Below are 16,247 nucleotides of genomic sequence, written 5' to 3'. Positions count from 1 at the left end.
TTCTTTAACTGTAGAAATAGCCTTTTCTGTACGGAAAATACTTAAAACACACTTGCACGAGAATTAAATTGTATGAAGCGCAGTCGAATGACAGCCGAACATCCGCCACAATGGGCGCGTGAATGGTTCGATTCAGAAATAATCACCACACGCGTTAAGACATTTACCCCTCTGGGGGACGACACGATCGGCTCCTGTTTCATAGAACGCGGTCGGCTGCTGACGAATCCACAAGTACACCAGTTGCTGTACTTCCTCGTCCAACTAGAACTGTCGTCCACGGAGGTCTTTTAATAGCTTGACAAAGATGGGAAAATCACACGGTGAAAGATCTGGGCCGTGCCGAGGATGTTACAGTGTTTGTCAACCAAAGCGCTGAAGCGAAGCCTTTGTCTGATTGGCAATGTGGAAGCGGGACTTATCGTGCAGTAGGATGATTCCGTTCGACAGCATTCCGACAGCCCGAGGGCAAACGGAAAGTTAGCAGCGGAAAGATCCCACATCTCCATCCCAGAGAAATCGAAAGCTGTTCACACAACTTCCGGTGAGGTCACGATGAGATTCTTCTTAGACTGCACTCTGCCCACCGAATTATTCGAGCGAGAAACCACAGTTAATGCCAGTGCTATGAAGACACTTTGCAGAAACTGCCATGCGCCCTAAAGTTAAAACGTCCAGGAATACTATCGGACGGAATCATCCTGTTGCACGATAACAAGCGCTCCGACACTGCCAATTGGATGAAGGCTACGCTTCAGCGATTTGGTTGGAAAACACAGCAGCATCCTCCTTACAGCCCGGATGTTTCCACATGTGATTTTCACATCTTGGGCAACCTCAAGGTCTGTCGGATGAGGAAGTGCAATAGTGGGTGGGGTTGTAGATCCGTCAGCGGCCGGACCACGTTCTACGTAACAGGAGTTAATCGTCTCATGTCCCAGTGGCTGAATGTCTTAACGCGACAGGCGATTACGTTTAAATGGAACCATTCCAAGGTCCCATTGTGGTGTATGTTCCGGTTTCATTTGACTGTCCCTTATATAGAGAGTGCGTTCCGTAAGTAATGCGACCCATTTTTTTCTGACGCAACGGTACACCAAACCGTGTTGTACCCGGTCGGGCTAAGTGGAGCGGGGTGTTAGTTTCAAAACGCTCTTTGTCTCAGTCAGCTGTTTCCATCAACCCCGTTTTCAGTTTATGCAACACGGCAGAATGGATCATACAATAGAGCGACGGTACGGTATCAAATGTTGCGTTAACTTGTTAAGTCTGCCACGGAAGCGTTTCCATTACTTCAGCATGCCTTTGGGTCTGATTGCTTGTCCCAGTCAGTAGTTTTCCGGTGGGACAAGTCGTTGACGGAGGGCCGAGAGGAGATCGCCGACGAACCTCGCAGTGGACGGCCATCTGCCGCACGAGCCGACGAAAATGTGACGCGTGTGCGCGACTGTTGGAACTCTGGCAGACGGCTGAGCCTTCAGTTAATAGCACGAACTCTGAACATGTGAAAAACAACCGTCTTCCGCTTTCTGACTCAAGATTTGAACGTGAGAAAGGTGTGTGCCAAACTCGTCCCAGAAGTGTTGACCGCCGAACACAAGCACATGTGAGTGCTTCGGTGCCGAAAAATGTAGGAAATGTGTGAAAATGATGCTCATTTTTTAAACTCAGTTATCACTGGTGATGAGTCGTGGATTTTTGAGTACGATCCTGAGACAAAAAGGCAGAGTTCAGAGTGGCACACCCCATCGACGCCCCGTCCCAAGAAGACACGCATGAGCAAGTCCAGGACCAAAACCGTGCTCAATGTCTTCATTGACGTCAGAGGCATTGTGCACCACGAATTCGTACCTACCGGGAATACAGTGAACTCAGCTTTCTACTGGACTGGAATGGAGGGTCTCGCGCTGCCGAAGCGAGATCTAAGACACGTGGAAAGTTCACCACGACAACGTCCTGAATTTCAGCGCCTTCATTGTCAACGACTTCCTGGCCAGCACCCCATTGGTTCCCCAACCTCCCTACAGTCCTGACCTGGCTCCCGCTGACTTTTTCCTCGGTTCAAAGGAGTCATGAAAGGAAAACACTGGGCCGCGATTGAAAGCATCCAGGCGCATGTTACATCAGCTCTAGAGGACATTCCGGAAAAGGCATTCGAGGATGCCTTCCTGGCATGGTAACGCCGCCTCCAGAAGTGTATCGACGCAAGAGGGTGCAATTCTGAAAATTTTTGGTTATTTGTACGAATATATTCAATGAATGATTTTTTATGAATTTGGTCGCCTTACTTATGGAACGCACCTTGTATTATAGCCCATAGGCATGGGAATGCTGCAGTATCAGTTTGATAGCCACGGTGTGAGATGTTCGTGAACGTAGAGCAGATGCGCCTTGACGTTGCAGGGCTGCCGCGGGTCTGCGCCGCCCGACTGCACGTGCCGCTGCCGGCCGCCGCTGCTGCAGCTGCAGCCCGGCTCTCCCTGGTTCAACGCGTCCGTCCAGGTGGCCGGCGTGCACGACTGCGCCATGCCCTGCCGCGGCGTCTTCTTCACGCAGGTAACGCACTCACACCCGTCCTGCCCTACGTCTCTGTTCGCTAACCAATATAAACAATAGCTACAAAACTCTATTTTCTTATTTCATTTTTTTATTTATTTATTTTGATCTTTGAGTTATCAGTCGTCTGAGTGGTTTGATGCTGCCCGTCAAGAATTCCTCTCCTGTGTCAAACCTCTTCATCTCAGAGTAGCACTTGCAGCCTGTCTCCTCAAATATCTCCTAGGTGTGTTTCAGTCTCTGTTTTCCTCTACAGTTTTTATCTCCACAGCTGCCTGTGGTACAGTGGAAGGTGTTCCACGATGTCTTAACAGATGTCTTATGTCAAAGCGGTAGGTGGATCAAAACAATGTGTCCAGACACTCTGTGACCAAAATGGTACTGAAACAGAGGTTGACAGACTACAGACCGAAATACTAAATGTCTTTTTCCATAGCTATTTCACAGAGGAAGACTGCACTGTAGTTCCTTCTCTATATTGTCGCACAGATGACAAAATGGTAGATATCGAAATAGACGACAGACGGATAGAGAAACAATTAAAATCGCTCAAAAGAGGAAAGGCCGCTGGTCCTGATGGGATACCAGTTCGATTTTACACAGAGTACGAGAAGTAACTTGCCCCCCTTCTTGCAGCGGTGTACTGTAGGTCTCTAGAAGAGCGTAGCGTTCTAAAAGATTGGAAAAGGGCACAGGTCGTCCCCGTTTTCAAGATGGGACGTCGAACAGATGTGCAGAACTATAGACCTATATCTCTAACGTCGATCTGTTGTAGAATTTTGGAACACGTATTATGTTCGAGTATAAAGTCTTTTCTGGAGACTAGAAATCTACTCGGTAGGAATCAGCATGGGTTTCGAAAAAGACAATCGTGTGAAACCCAGCTCGCGCTATTCGTCCACGAGACTCAGAGGGCCTTAGACACGGGTTCACAGGTAGATGCCGTGTTTCTTGACTTCCGCAAGGCGTTTGACAAAGTTCCCCACAGTCGTTTAATGAACAAAGTAAGAGCATAGGGACTATCAGATAAATTGTGTGATTGGATTGAGGAGTTCCTAGATAACAGAACGCAGCATGTCATTCTCAATGGAGAGAAGTCTTCCGAAGTAAGAGTGATTTCAGGTGTGCCGCAGGGGAGTGTCATAGGACAGTTGCTATTCACAATATACATAAATGACCTTGTGGATGACATTGAAAGTTCACTGAGGCTTTTTGCGAATGATGCTGTGGTATATCGAGAGGTTGTACCACTGGAAAATTGTACTGAAATGCAGGAGGATCTGCAGCGAATTGACGCATTGTGCACGAAATGGCAATTGAATCTCAATGTAGACAAGTGTAATGTGCTGCGGATACATAGAAAGATAGATCCCTTATCATTTAGCTACAAAATAGCAGGTCAGCAACTAAAAGCAGTTAATTCCATAAAGTATCTGGGAGTACGTATTAGGAGTGATTTAAAGTGGAATGATCATATAAAGTTGATCGTCGGTAAAGTAGATGCTAGACTGAGATTCATTGGAAGAATCCTAAGGAAATGCAATCCGAAAACAAAGGAAGTAGGTTACAGTACGCTTGTTCGCCCACTGCTTGAATACTGCTCAACAGTGTGGGATCCGTACTATATAGGGTTGATAGAAGAGATAGAGAAGATCCAACAGAGAGCAGCGCGCTTCGTTACAGGATCATTTAGTAACCGCGAAATCGTTACGGAGATGATAGATAAACTCCAGTGGAAGACTCTGCAGGAGAGACGCTCAGTAGCTCGGTACGGGCTTTTGTTGAAGTTTCGAGAACATACCTTCACCGAGGAGTCAAGCAGTATATTGCTCCGTGCTACGTATATCTCGCGAAGAGACCATGAGGGTAAAATCAGAGAGATTAGAGCCCACACAGAGGCATACCGGCAATCCTTCTTAACACGAACAATATGAGACTGGAATAGAAGGGAGAACCGATAGAGGTACTCAAGGTACCCTCCGCCAGACACTTTCAGGTGGCTTGCGGAGTCTGGATGTAGATGTAGATGCCGCCCCTTCCTCTTGTCATTGTTTTCCATATACTGTATTCCTTTCCTCGACGATTATCCGGAGAATCACCTCATTCCTTACATCATCAGTACACCTAATTTTTAGCATTCTTCTATAGCACCACATCTCAAATGCTTCGGTTCTCTTCTGTTCCGGTTTTCTCACAGTCCATGTTTCACTACCCTGCAATGCTCTGCTCCAAACATACATTCTCAGAAATTTCTTCTTAAAATTATGGCCTCTCCTCTGTATTTAGCAGTACCATTCCCATCGCGCTCTTAAAGTTACCGACAATGCTTTTAATTTCACCGAAGATTGTTTTGACTTTTCTATGTGCTGAGTCAGTCCTTCTGACAATCATTGCTTTTTATCTCATTTTTCGTGTAGGCATCTCGTCTTTGCTTCCCTATACTTCCTATTTATTTCGTTCCTAAGTGACTTGTATTTCTGTATTCCTGCAACTCCCTAAACACTTTTGTACTTCCTTCTTTCATCAGATTCAAATGGCTCTAAGCACTATGGGACTTAACAACTGAGGTCATCAGTCCCCTAGAACTTAGAACTACTTAAACCTACAAAGGACATCACAAACATCCATGTCCGAGGCAGGATCCGAACTTGCGACCATAGCAGCAGCGCGATTCCGGACCGAAGCGCCTAGAACCGCTCGGTCACAACGACCGGCTTCTTTCATCGATCAGCCGAAGTCTGTCTTCTGTTACCCATGGTTTCTTCTCAGTTACCTTCTTTATACCTATGTTTTTCTCTGCAACTCCGGTGATTGCCCTTTTTAGAGTTGTCCAATTCTGTTCAACCGAACTGCCTGCTGAGCTCTTCCTCATCGCAGTATCTATAACCTCAGAGAACTTCAAGCGTATCTCTTCATTCCTTAGTACTTCTATTTCCCACTTCTCTGCGCATTGATTATTCCTGACTAGTCTCCTTAAACTTCATCCTACTCTACATCACTATTAAATTGTGACCTGGATCTATATCTGCTCCTGGGGTCCCTTAAATCGAATATCTGATTTGGGAATCTTGCCTGATAATAATGTAATATATAACTGAAATCTTCCCATATCTTCCTGCCTTTTCCAAGTATACTTCCTCCTCTTCTGACAGAGTAGTCGCTATTACTAGCTGAAATTTATTTCAGGACTTAGTGCCGCCCTTTGTGGCCGAGCGGTTCTGGGCGCTTCAGTCCGGAACAGCGCTGCTTCTGCGGTCGCAGGTTCTAATCCTGCCTCGGGCATGGATGTGTGTGATGTTCTTAGGTTAGTTATGTTTAAGTAGTTCTAAGTCTAGGGGACTGATGACGTCAGATGTTGAGTCCCATCGTGCTTAGAGCCATTTGATTTGAACTTGGTCTTTCTCCTAATACCAAGCCGTATTCTGCCGTAGCCCTTCCTTCTATTTCTTCCCCTACAACCGCATTCCAGTCCCCCATGACTATTAGATTTTCATCTCCCGTTAAGTGCTTAATTGTCTCTTCAATACCTTCATCGATTTTCACTGTCTCTTCATCTTCTACTTGCGGCGTCACCGTGTATATCTTTCATCACCTCGAAAAAATCAAGCTACAATTTATTCTTCAATGCAGCACATTTTCCCAATGTTATGATGCGGAAAAAATGGATGGTGGAGTGAAGGTGTACTTCTCCCAAAGATGGGATGCACGTGTACAGCAGGAGGAGGTCCCAGAGAGGATAAAATAACTTCTTTATTGCTTCTTTGTACAGCTTGGACTCTAGAATGCAACTGGTTCGAAGTGGCTGTGGATAGGTATGAAGATGAACACAAGTCCTTAATTAATCCAGACAACTCATACATACGGTTGAGTGCGTTTCCGTTTCACATAATGTTCTGGCGCTGCAGTGGCAGGCAAGGTGGACTTGCGTACAGTGAACATGTGCTGCTCTGGAGGCAGCAGCCCTGCCTCTCTGGTATGCTGAGTTGACAGCTGCGGTCGGGTCCTGCTCGTGGCTTTTTGCAGCTGGCAGGATCGACTGGCGTTGCGGAAGGGTTGTGGTGACCAGCTATGTGGCAATGGCATTGCCTAGAATCGAAGTCTGGACCGACGCTGAAGAACAGTGGCGAGTCGCTGGTGCACTGTTGGCTGCCTGGGCTGAGCAAAACGGACGCTATCTCGTGGGTCGCCACGAGATGACAGCATCGCCGATGTCGGGGCCTCCGGATGATAGCGACTGAGCATCTCATCGCTGCCCAGCTGGTCAAGTGGGGACAGGCTGGTTTGGAAGGGCTTAAATGCCACTAAAGCTCGCTGACTTTGAGGGAGGTACGGTGTTCAGGAATTATCTGGAATGAAGGCAATGACCTGATGTAATTAGCAGCGGGCCGAGCTCCAGTACTTTCTGGTTTCATCTCATGGGCGGCTGTGAAGTGGTAGTAGTAGCCGTCTCTCGGCTGAAGGGTCGCTGACCGCCATCTGTGTAACTCCAGTATGTGCCGTAATGGCCGTCCGAATAATGTGTCGATGGCTCTTCATAGGTGGTCTGGGAGAGACATTGGTTGTATGAGTCTGTATTCTGGCTGTTCAGGAATAGTGCACAACGAAAAAAGCCTCATCATTGTGAAAATGCCAGCTGCGCAATGATTGCTTTGTCGATGAAACGTAACGAATCACTGGGTGTCATATCACAAGAATATGGGGGTGAGACGACATTTGACAGCGGAGTGGATTGGGTTTGTGTAAGTGCTCGTTGCTATAATAATGCTGCTTGCAATAACCACTTACCACTGTGTTTCACCAACCCGCCCATCTAGATACAATAGCACAACCGCTTAGTCAGTGACCGAAACCCAGAGCACTTTGATGGCATTGAGACAAGTGGACTACACGGTAGCTGGGGCAACTGCTCGTCAAGAAGCCGAGCCGAACGCTTATAAAACCTAGCAGTGTAACCGCCGTGTGGCATCGAATCGGCGACGATTGTAGGTCGGGCTACTACAGTGAGGCCATCGTCCTCACCCACCTTCTGCTGGAGCAAATAGCTCTGTTTATCATTCTATGGGACAGACTAATTGGGAGGCCAACAAGAACACCAACGGGCTGAGGATCGAACTCGGGTCCTCCGAGCTACTGATCCTCCGGGCGGCCAATGCCAGACGCCCCCAGCCACACGCGAGGCTGGGTTTCGCACTCGGATACATCAGTGCTGACGCACACCACAGTAAACCACCAGCCCGCCTTCGTGGCGGCGTAGCCACGCGAGACCGACGCGGCAGCACGTGACACAGCTCTGTCGCCGCTGCCCTCGAATGCCGACCGCGCAAGGTCGCCATGCTACTCAGCTGCCCTGGACATGATGAACAATAGCCCTTTGACGACCTAGGATTCGACGGCCCTCGCCCCCGCCCACCGGATGTGGTTGTGAGACTTGTGTAGTAAAGTCATAAATTAAAGAATGAAGCAACTGACTGAAAGGTGTTAAGTGAATGGAACTGTCCATGCTTGCCACTAAGAAACCCACCACAGTACAATAGTTTTAAGTGTGTTAAGTCTTGAATGGAATGATCGAAATACTGAGGACATACTATGCAATGAGTGGCAGATGTGAGATTAACAGTAAACTTAAAACTGGAGGCCACGATGTAAACGAAGTGAAGGAATTCCGGTACCTTGGAAGCAAAATAACACACGAAGGACGAAGCTAGGACGGCATAAAAAGCAGACTAGCACAGGCAAGGAGCACAGCCCTAGACAATATAAATCCACCAGTATCAACCATTGGCCTCTATTTGAGGGACAAATCTCTGAGAATGTCCGTTTGGAACACAACATTACATGGATGTGAATCATCGACTGTGGGAAGAAACCGAAGAGTAAATTCAGAACTTTGCAGCGATTCATGTGCTTCCAGCTGCTGCACCCATGTACGGGTGCCAGTGTAATATAGAACTCAAAACTTTACATATTACTGACCATGGGTTGGACAAGTTTCGTGACAATACACGAGCACTAGCATTACCCAGGGAAAGTGCTGCGTGGTCAGTTACAGCCGGGAAAGGATGCTTTCTTATTACAGGTGCCACACCAAGATCACCCGTGTTTTCGAATTTCAGAATCATCATCTTGAATCATTTAATGACATCGGGCCTCTCCGCAGACCTCTCAGTCGGCGATACTCTCTGCTGCCGTCCACGTAATGCAGTTCACTAACAGCGTTCTCTCTTCTCGATAGCCATACTGTTCGGTCACAGCATGGCTCGTCACATGACAGCTTGGATATCATAGCATCATACAAACAGTGTACAGCGCCAGATTTGCTTCTGTTGGTCAAAATTGGAACTAATTTTTTTCCAAAGTAAATCGACTCCACATTAATGCATTATAATATCTACCAAGCTTCACTGCCATATGATAATTACTCCGTGAGTAGTTGGACTTTAATTATAAGCACCCTGTACAATCGCACTCAGTATTCATCTAACGGTCGTAGGCCTCCTGTGCAGCTTTATGTCGCAAGTTAATCGAAATGCATTATTTTAAAGGCAACTTGGTAGCGGAAACTTTTTTCGATTGTCTTTCATCGCTACAATTACCACTAGACTCTTGCTTCGTGCTTTATCATCATTATGCTGCTTTGGCAGAGCATTGTGGCGATTCTGCACCTGTGTAGTCTATGAAGTAAATCAATATTATTTACGACTCCGTTTTCACTTGTAGCATATACTTACGAAATACAATATTGGAAGTGACTGATTTACAAAACTGCAGGCTGTCCCGGTACAAGTATTACGGCAGCACGATTTTTTTATGATGGTTTCGTAACGTACATGTAGAACAATGTCGCAGTTCCATTGCAGAGTCTACGGGTCAACATTTCTGTGACGAAAATGATGAAAACAGCGGAAAGGTCGTAACTTCACGCTCCAACATTGAAGAGCGTGCTGTGTCTTGCAGCAACACAGGGTCTGATACAAAATCTTCATCCATACTCTGAAAACCACGACAGAGGGAATTTCCCCTGTAACAGTGATCAGGGCTGCTTCCCATTCCATTCATGTATAGAGAGCGGAAAGAATGATTGTTCGAACACCTCTATATGCGCTTGACACTTTATGGAGGAGGTCGTGAAATTTGTAACGGTAACAATAAATTACTGTTTTTGCACAGCGAGAAGCATTTTCTTGCAGATTAGTAACGCTTCACACTAAGTGTCGGAACTTGTGCTGCACTGTGAGATTTTCTTCAACTACTTGAACAGTTGCATCTTGGGAGTTCTGTGTAGTGTGAACGCATGTAGTTCAACTGTTCTACTGATCTTGACAAACGCAAGTTATCGAGTTTATATATACATTACGTTATACAGGCAGTTTTGAAGTATATATCGATAAAAAATGGATTATGGTAGACACTACAGCTAGTATTTATGGGCGTATTTTTCAAACGTTACATCTTCGTTAACTTAGGCATTCGCAAGCAAACTGTTCATTTTTTTTTTTCTTTTAAATTATGAAGCCTGCTGTATTTAAAGGAGAAAAAGAGTTTTGTCACTCGAGAGGTTGGTGGAGAGAATGACGACGTCTGCTTGAGGGCCTCCTTTAGTGATACCGCTATGTAAGCTGAACCGACTGGATAAGAAGGCCAAAGAAAGTTGACTGTCCATCAGTTATCCTTTTATACGACGAGCGGATCTTTTAGATTCGGTAATTGCACTATACACACTCGACGTTAGATTGAAAAAGCACTGCTACCGCCTATTTTTTCACTTTCTTGATATGGTGGTAGCAAATACGTGGTTATTGTACGTAACGGACTGTGCCTCTCTTGATGTATCCAAAAATAAGCAGACGCCACTTTCAGTTCAGAGCTGAACCAGCTGATGCCCTGTGCAAAATAAACAAGGATGTCAGTGGGAGGAAGAGGGGCAGACCTCCTTCAAGTGTAGATACTGAATGTGCAAACAAGAAGAAAATAAGGCTTCCTTCAAAGCCATTCCTCACTAAGGCTGCCCGCCAGGACGATGTTGAACATTGCCAATTGTATCTGAGAAGAGATGTACGAGGTACATTCAAGTTCTAAGGCCTCCGATTTTTTTTCTAATTAACTACTCACCCAAAGAGTCTGTTTTGACCACTGGAAAATCGCTGAGGCAATAGCAGCACAGCTGGTGAATGTGCGGCCACGGAGAGTGTCTTTCATTGTTGGAAAAAGCCAAAAGTCACTAGGAGCCAGGTCAGGTGAGTAGGGAGCATGAGGGATCACTTCAAAGTTGTTATCACGAAGAAACTGTTGCGTAACGTTAGCTCGATGTGCGGGTGCGTTCTCTTGGTGAAACAGCACACGCGCAGCCCTTCCCGGAATTTTTTGTTGCAGTGCACGAAGGAATTTGTTCTTCAAAACATTTTCGTAGGATACACCTGTTACCGTAGTGCCCTTTGCAAAGCAATGGGTAAGGATTACACCCTCTCTGTCCCAGAACATGGACACCATCATTTTTTCAGCACTGGCGGTTACCCGAAATTGTTTTGGTGGCGGTGAATCTGTGTGCTTCGATTGAGCTGACTGGTGCTTTGTTTCTGGATTGAAAAATGGCATCCACGTTTCATCCATTGTCATAACCCATTCATGCTGTCGTTGCGCGTCAACATTGCTTGGCAACATGCCACACGGGCAGCCATGTGGTCGTCCGTCAGCATTCGTGGCACCCACTTGGATGACACTTTTCGCTTTTTCAGGTCATCATGCAGGATTGTGTGCACAGAACCCACAGAAATGCCAACTCTGGAGGCGATCTGTTCAACAGTCATTCGGCGATCCCCCAAAACAATTCTCTCCACTTTCTCGATCATGTCGTCACACCGGCTTGAGCGAGCTTGAAGTTGTTTCGGTTTGTTGTCACACAATGTTCTGCCTTCATTAAACTGTCGCACCCACGAACACACTTTCGACACATCCATAACTCCATCACCACATGTCTCCTTCAACTGTCGATGAATTTCAATTGGTTTCACACCACGCAAATTCAGAAAACGAATGACTGCACGCTGTTCAAGTAAGGAAAACGTCGCCATTGTAAGTATTTAAAACAGTTCTCATTTTCGCCACTGGCGGTAAAATTCCATCTGCCGTACGGTGCTGCCATCTCTGGGACGTATTGACAATGAATGCGGCCTCATTTAAAACAATGCGCATGTTTCTATCTCTTTCCAATCAGGAGAAAAAAAATCGGAGGCCTTAGAACTTGAATGCAAGATGCCAAATTACAAAATATCAGTTATCTGCCAGAAATGTAACGTTTATTTGTGCACCGAGAAGAAAAGGGGCTTTAATACAGAATAAAAATTATGAGCGTCAAAAGTTTTAAATTCTTAAATATTTTCATGTATCAGAAAAGTATATACGTAACTCAAGAAATGAAGGAATTACGACATGTAGCTGCTAGTGCGCATTTTTTACATCAATAGGGGAAGTTGAAAATTTGGGCCGAACCAGGATTCAAATCTTGAGATTCCTGCTCAGTAAGCAGATTCTGTGACCATGACGCCATCTGGACACAGTGGTCACCGTCGTTTCGCCGATTTCTGTACGAGTTCGGGCGTTGCAGTGAAGGGATTATTGGGCAATCTTGCCTCAGTGGTATGCGTTGCAGTGAAGGGATTATTGGGCAACCTTGCCTCAGTGATATACCGGTATTTGGTATCCGACCTTTCTGACATGTCCGAATGAACACACACACACACACACACACACACACACACACACACACACACACACACAGCCAACATTTAAGTCATCGGAATCTTTAAGTACATAATGTAACAAGTTTTTAACGCTACAAAATATTTTATATGAACATGACAATGTATTTTTTATCAGTACGGGGTATATCATAATTAATGGCAAATTTGGTCGTAGCTCATAAGCTACTGAGACTTTTTTGCTTCTTGTGTCGTGTACTTTCAACTGCATGCGTTTACGCCATTAATTATGATACACCCTGTATATGTATATTATGACCTTTATATAACACAAGTATAGGATTTTTTTCGACTTCATCACTTCATAATTCTGTCCATGGAAGATTAATTAGTCTAACTTTATCTCGCGATCCCTTGGAAGTGGTACATAGTTGGTTGCAGTAAATTCGGAGAACACTTTCTTGCGATCGTTTGCATTTATCTTCAACCGTCTGCCACTTTTGTTTTTTTGGCTTATCCATGACACTCTCCCAAGGACCAAAGAAACCTGAAAACATTCGTGCTGTCTTCCTTCCAATATCACCTGCTAGTTCTATTTGGCATGTGTCTTAATTTTAAAAAAAAGGGTTCAAATGGCTCCGAGCACTATGGGACTTAACAGCTGAGGTCATCAGTCCCCTAGAACTTAGAACTACATAAACCTAACTAACCTAAGGACATCACACTCATGCATGCCCGAGGCACGATTCGAACCAGCGACCGTAGCGATCGCGGAGTTCCAGACTGATACGCCTAGAACCGCTCGGCCACTCCGGTCGGCTGTCTTAATGAGTTCTGCAATACTCTTGTTGGACATCTCTTTTGCAGACTGACCTCGTTTCTCTAGTATTTTACCAATAAACTTAACTCTGCCACCTTCTTTCCCGTAAATTATCTACAGTAAAGCAGGTGGCCTATATAACCATTCCATATCATGGCCATCAAAATTGTTACAGAAAAGTGTGAGTTGACCGATTAGAATTGTAACTCCTCGGTGTTGTAATCATAGGATACTATGAGTTCTTGCTTTGCGAAAGGCACAATTGTACATTGATGAAGATTTAAGGCAAGTTGTCAATTTTTGCACCTCTAAATGATACGATGTATATATACAGACTGAACTGACGAATGGAAATTTGTACCGAGGCCAGGATTCGAACCGGGGACTCGTGCTGGCTAGGCAACTGTGCTAACCACTACGCCACCCTGGCACAGTGACTTAGCACAACTGCCCAGACTACAGCCTAGCACGCCTCCCTCCTCGACCCAAATTCCCAACCATGACTCAGCCCACTGGTATTCCCCGCAGACTCGAACTTGAGACTGGGATATATCTCGGGAATAATATAGCTTCATTTGATTATCATATGCCTGAATATTTATGCAGATTTTTTGCTGACTTGTGAAGTGTAATTTTGCATTAAGGTAAAAAAAAATTAATGAGTTTTATTTACACTACTGACCATTAATATTGCTACACAAGAAGAAATTCAGATGATAAACGGGTATTCATTGGGCAAATATATTATACTGGAACTGACATTTTCACGGAATTTGGGTGTATAGATGACGAGAAATCAGTACCCAGAACAACCACCTCTGGCCGTAATAACGGCCTTGATACGCCTGGGAATTGAGTCAAACAGAGCTTGGGTGGCGTGTACAGGTACAGCTGGCCATGCAGCTTCAACACGATACCACAGTTCATGAAGAGTAGTGACTGGCGTATTGTGACGAGCCAGTTGCTCGGCCACCATTGACCTGACGTTTTCAGTTGGTGAGAGATCTGGACAATGTGCTGGACAGGGCAGCAGTCGAACATTTTCTGTATCCAGAAATGCCCGTACAGGACCTGCAACATGCGGTCGTGCATTATCCTGCTGAAATGTAGGCTTTCACAGGGATCGAATGAAGGGTAGAGCCACGGGTCGTAACAAATCTGAAATGTAACGTCCACTGTTCAGAGTACCGTCAATGCGAACAAGAGGTGAGCGAAACGTGTAACCAATGGCATCCCATACCATCACGCCGGGTGATACGCCAGTATGTGCGATGACGAGTACACGCTTCCAAAACACGGATCCGACCGTCACGATGCTGTAAACAGAACATCGATTCAACCGTTTTGCCATTCGTGCACCCAGGTTCGTCGTTGAGTACACCACCGCAGGCGCTCCTGTCTGTGATGCAGCGTCAAGGGAAACCGCAGCCATGGTCTCAGAGCTGATAGTCCATGCTGCTGCAAACGTCGTCGAACTGTTCGTGCAGATGGTTGTTGTCTTGCAAACGTCCCCATCTGTTGATCAGGGATCGAGACGTGGCTGCACGATCCGTTACAGCCATCGAATAAGATGCCTGTCCTCGACTGCTAGTGATACGAGGCTGTTGGGATACATCACGGCGTTCCGTATTACCCTCCCGAACCCACCGATTCCATATTCTGCTAACAGTTGTTGGATCTCGACCAACGCGAGCAGCAATGTCACGATACGATAAACTGCAATGGCGATAGGCTACAATCCGACCTTTCTCAAGGTCAGAAACTCAGAAACGTGATGGTACGCATTTCTCCTCCTTACACGACGCATTACAACAACGTTTCACCAGGCAAACGCCGGTCAACTGCTGTTTGTGTATGAGAAACCGGTTCGAATCTTTTCTCATGTCACCACGTTGTAGGTGTCGCTACCCGCGCCAACCTTGTGTGAATGCTCTGAAAGGCTAATCATTTGCAAATCACAGCATCTTCTTCCTGTCGGTTAAATTTCGCGTCTGTAGCACGTCATTTTCTTGGTGTAGCAATTTTAATGGCCAGTAGTGTAGATCGATTTCGTCTATTAAATAGTTTAGTTGCAATGGTATTTCCTAAGATGTGGTAAAATCAGTAGCCGGTATTGCTGTGCGTGGGATCCTGACCCCCCTGTGTGTGAGCATTTCGCCGACTCCAGTTCTGCGACTGCTGGAACGTCAACATTTTTCCCCTCTGCAGTCGTCTAGTAACGCGCTGTGTGGTGTGGCACAGGAGGAGAAGGAGTTCGCGGCGGTGTGGATCAGCCTGTGGTCGGGGCTGTGCTTCGTGTCGACGCTGATGACGCTGACGACGTTCCTGATCGAGCCGGAGCGCTTCCGCTACCCGGAGCGGCCGATCGTCTTCCTGTCGGGCTGCTACTGCGTGGTGAGCGCCGGCTACCTAGCGCGCGCGCTGCTCGGGCCCGAGGCGGCGGCCTGCGACGGCCCGCTGCTGCGCCACGGACAGGCGTCGCCGCCCGGGCTGTGCGCGCTCGTCTTCCTGCTCATCTACTTCTTCGGCATGGCCTCCTCCATCTGGTCAGTACCACCCCTTTCACATTATTTTGACAATTTTTACTAACAAAAAACAAGCTAGGTTGCAAAAACAGCGTAAGCTTTACTGACGCGTTTCTTTTTCTTTTTTTTTTTTTTTTATCATCTTCAGAATTCGTACAGTAACTCTGGGTAACACATTATTCATATCTGCCGCCCTATCTAAGCATAGATTCGTACCTTCGGCGAAGGTGCGCAACAAAATTTCGACCACTTATGACTAATGCCTTACCTGCCGTTCCCGTACGAATTCTGCAGACGCATCAAAGCTCAAAGGCGAAACGCGTCAATAAAGCTTATGTCTTTGCAACCTAGATTGTTTTTCCTACTGACAATACAGAGGGGTCCAAAAAAATGCAGCCACAATGCATAACTGGCAAACTAACTGACGGAGTTGTCTCATCTTATGTAGTGTAACAGTTTGTAGTTCCGGCAATCGCCACACAATCGTTGTATTGCGTTGTTTTGTTTTGTCAGATGACAGTCGCCAGATAGTCAGTCTTCTGTTGTTAGTTGCACCCAGTTACTCGAGTAAACATAGCTAGCACAAGGCTTACGTTCGATGAGTATCCACCACGTTCGCCAGACCTAACTCCTCTGGACTTCTACCTGTGG

At 46.1% G+C, this 16,247-nt stretch overlaps 1 protein-coding gene across 1 annotated transcript in view; it reads left to right on the top strand.

Moving 5' to 3' along the window:
- Positions 1-16,247, top strand: part of LOC126355669 (frizzled-5-like) — a 1,025,468-nt gene that overhangs the window by 991,748 nt on the left and 17,473 nt on the right. Inside the window, exons 7-8 of the mRNA XM_050006033.1 lie at positions 2,404-2,556; positions 15,313-15,617. Of these exons, the coding sequence (XP_049861990.1) occupies positions 2,404-2,556; positions 15,313-15,617 (458 nt within the window). The remainder of the gene's footprint in view (positions 1-2,403; positions 2,557-15,312; positions 15,618-16,247) is intronic.

Source organism: Schistocerca gregaria, chromosome 3 (assembly GCF_023897955.1).
Source record: "Schistocerca gregaria isolate iqSchGreg1 chromosome 3, iqSchGreg1.2, whole genome shotgun sequence".
In the NCBI taxonomy this organism is placed as follows: Eukaryota; Metazoa; Arthropoda; class Insecta; order Orthoptera; family Acrididae; genus Schistocerca; species Schistocerca gregaria.
This window is presented reverse-complemented; position numbering and strand designations above follow the sequence as displayed.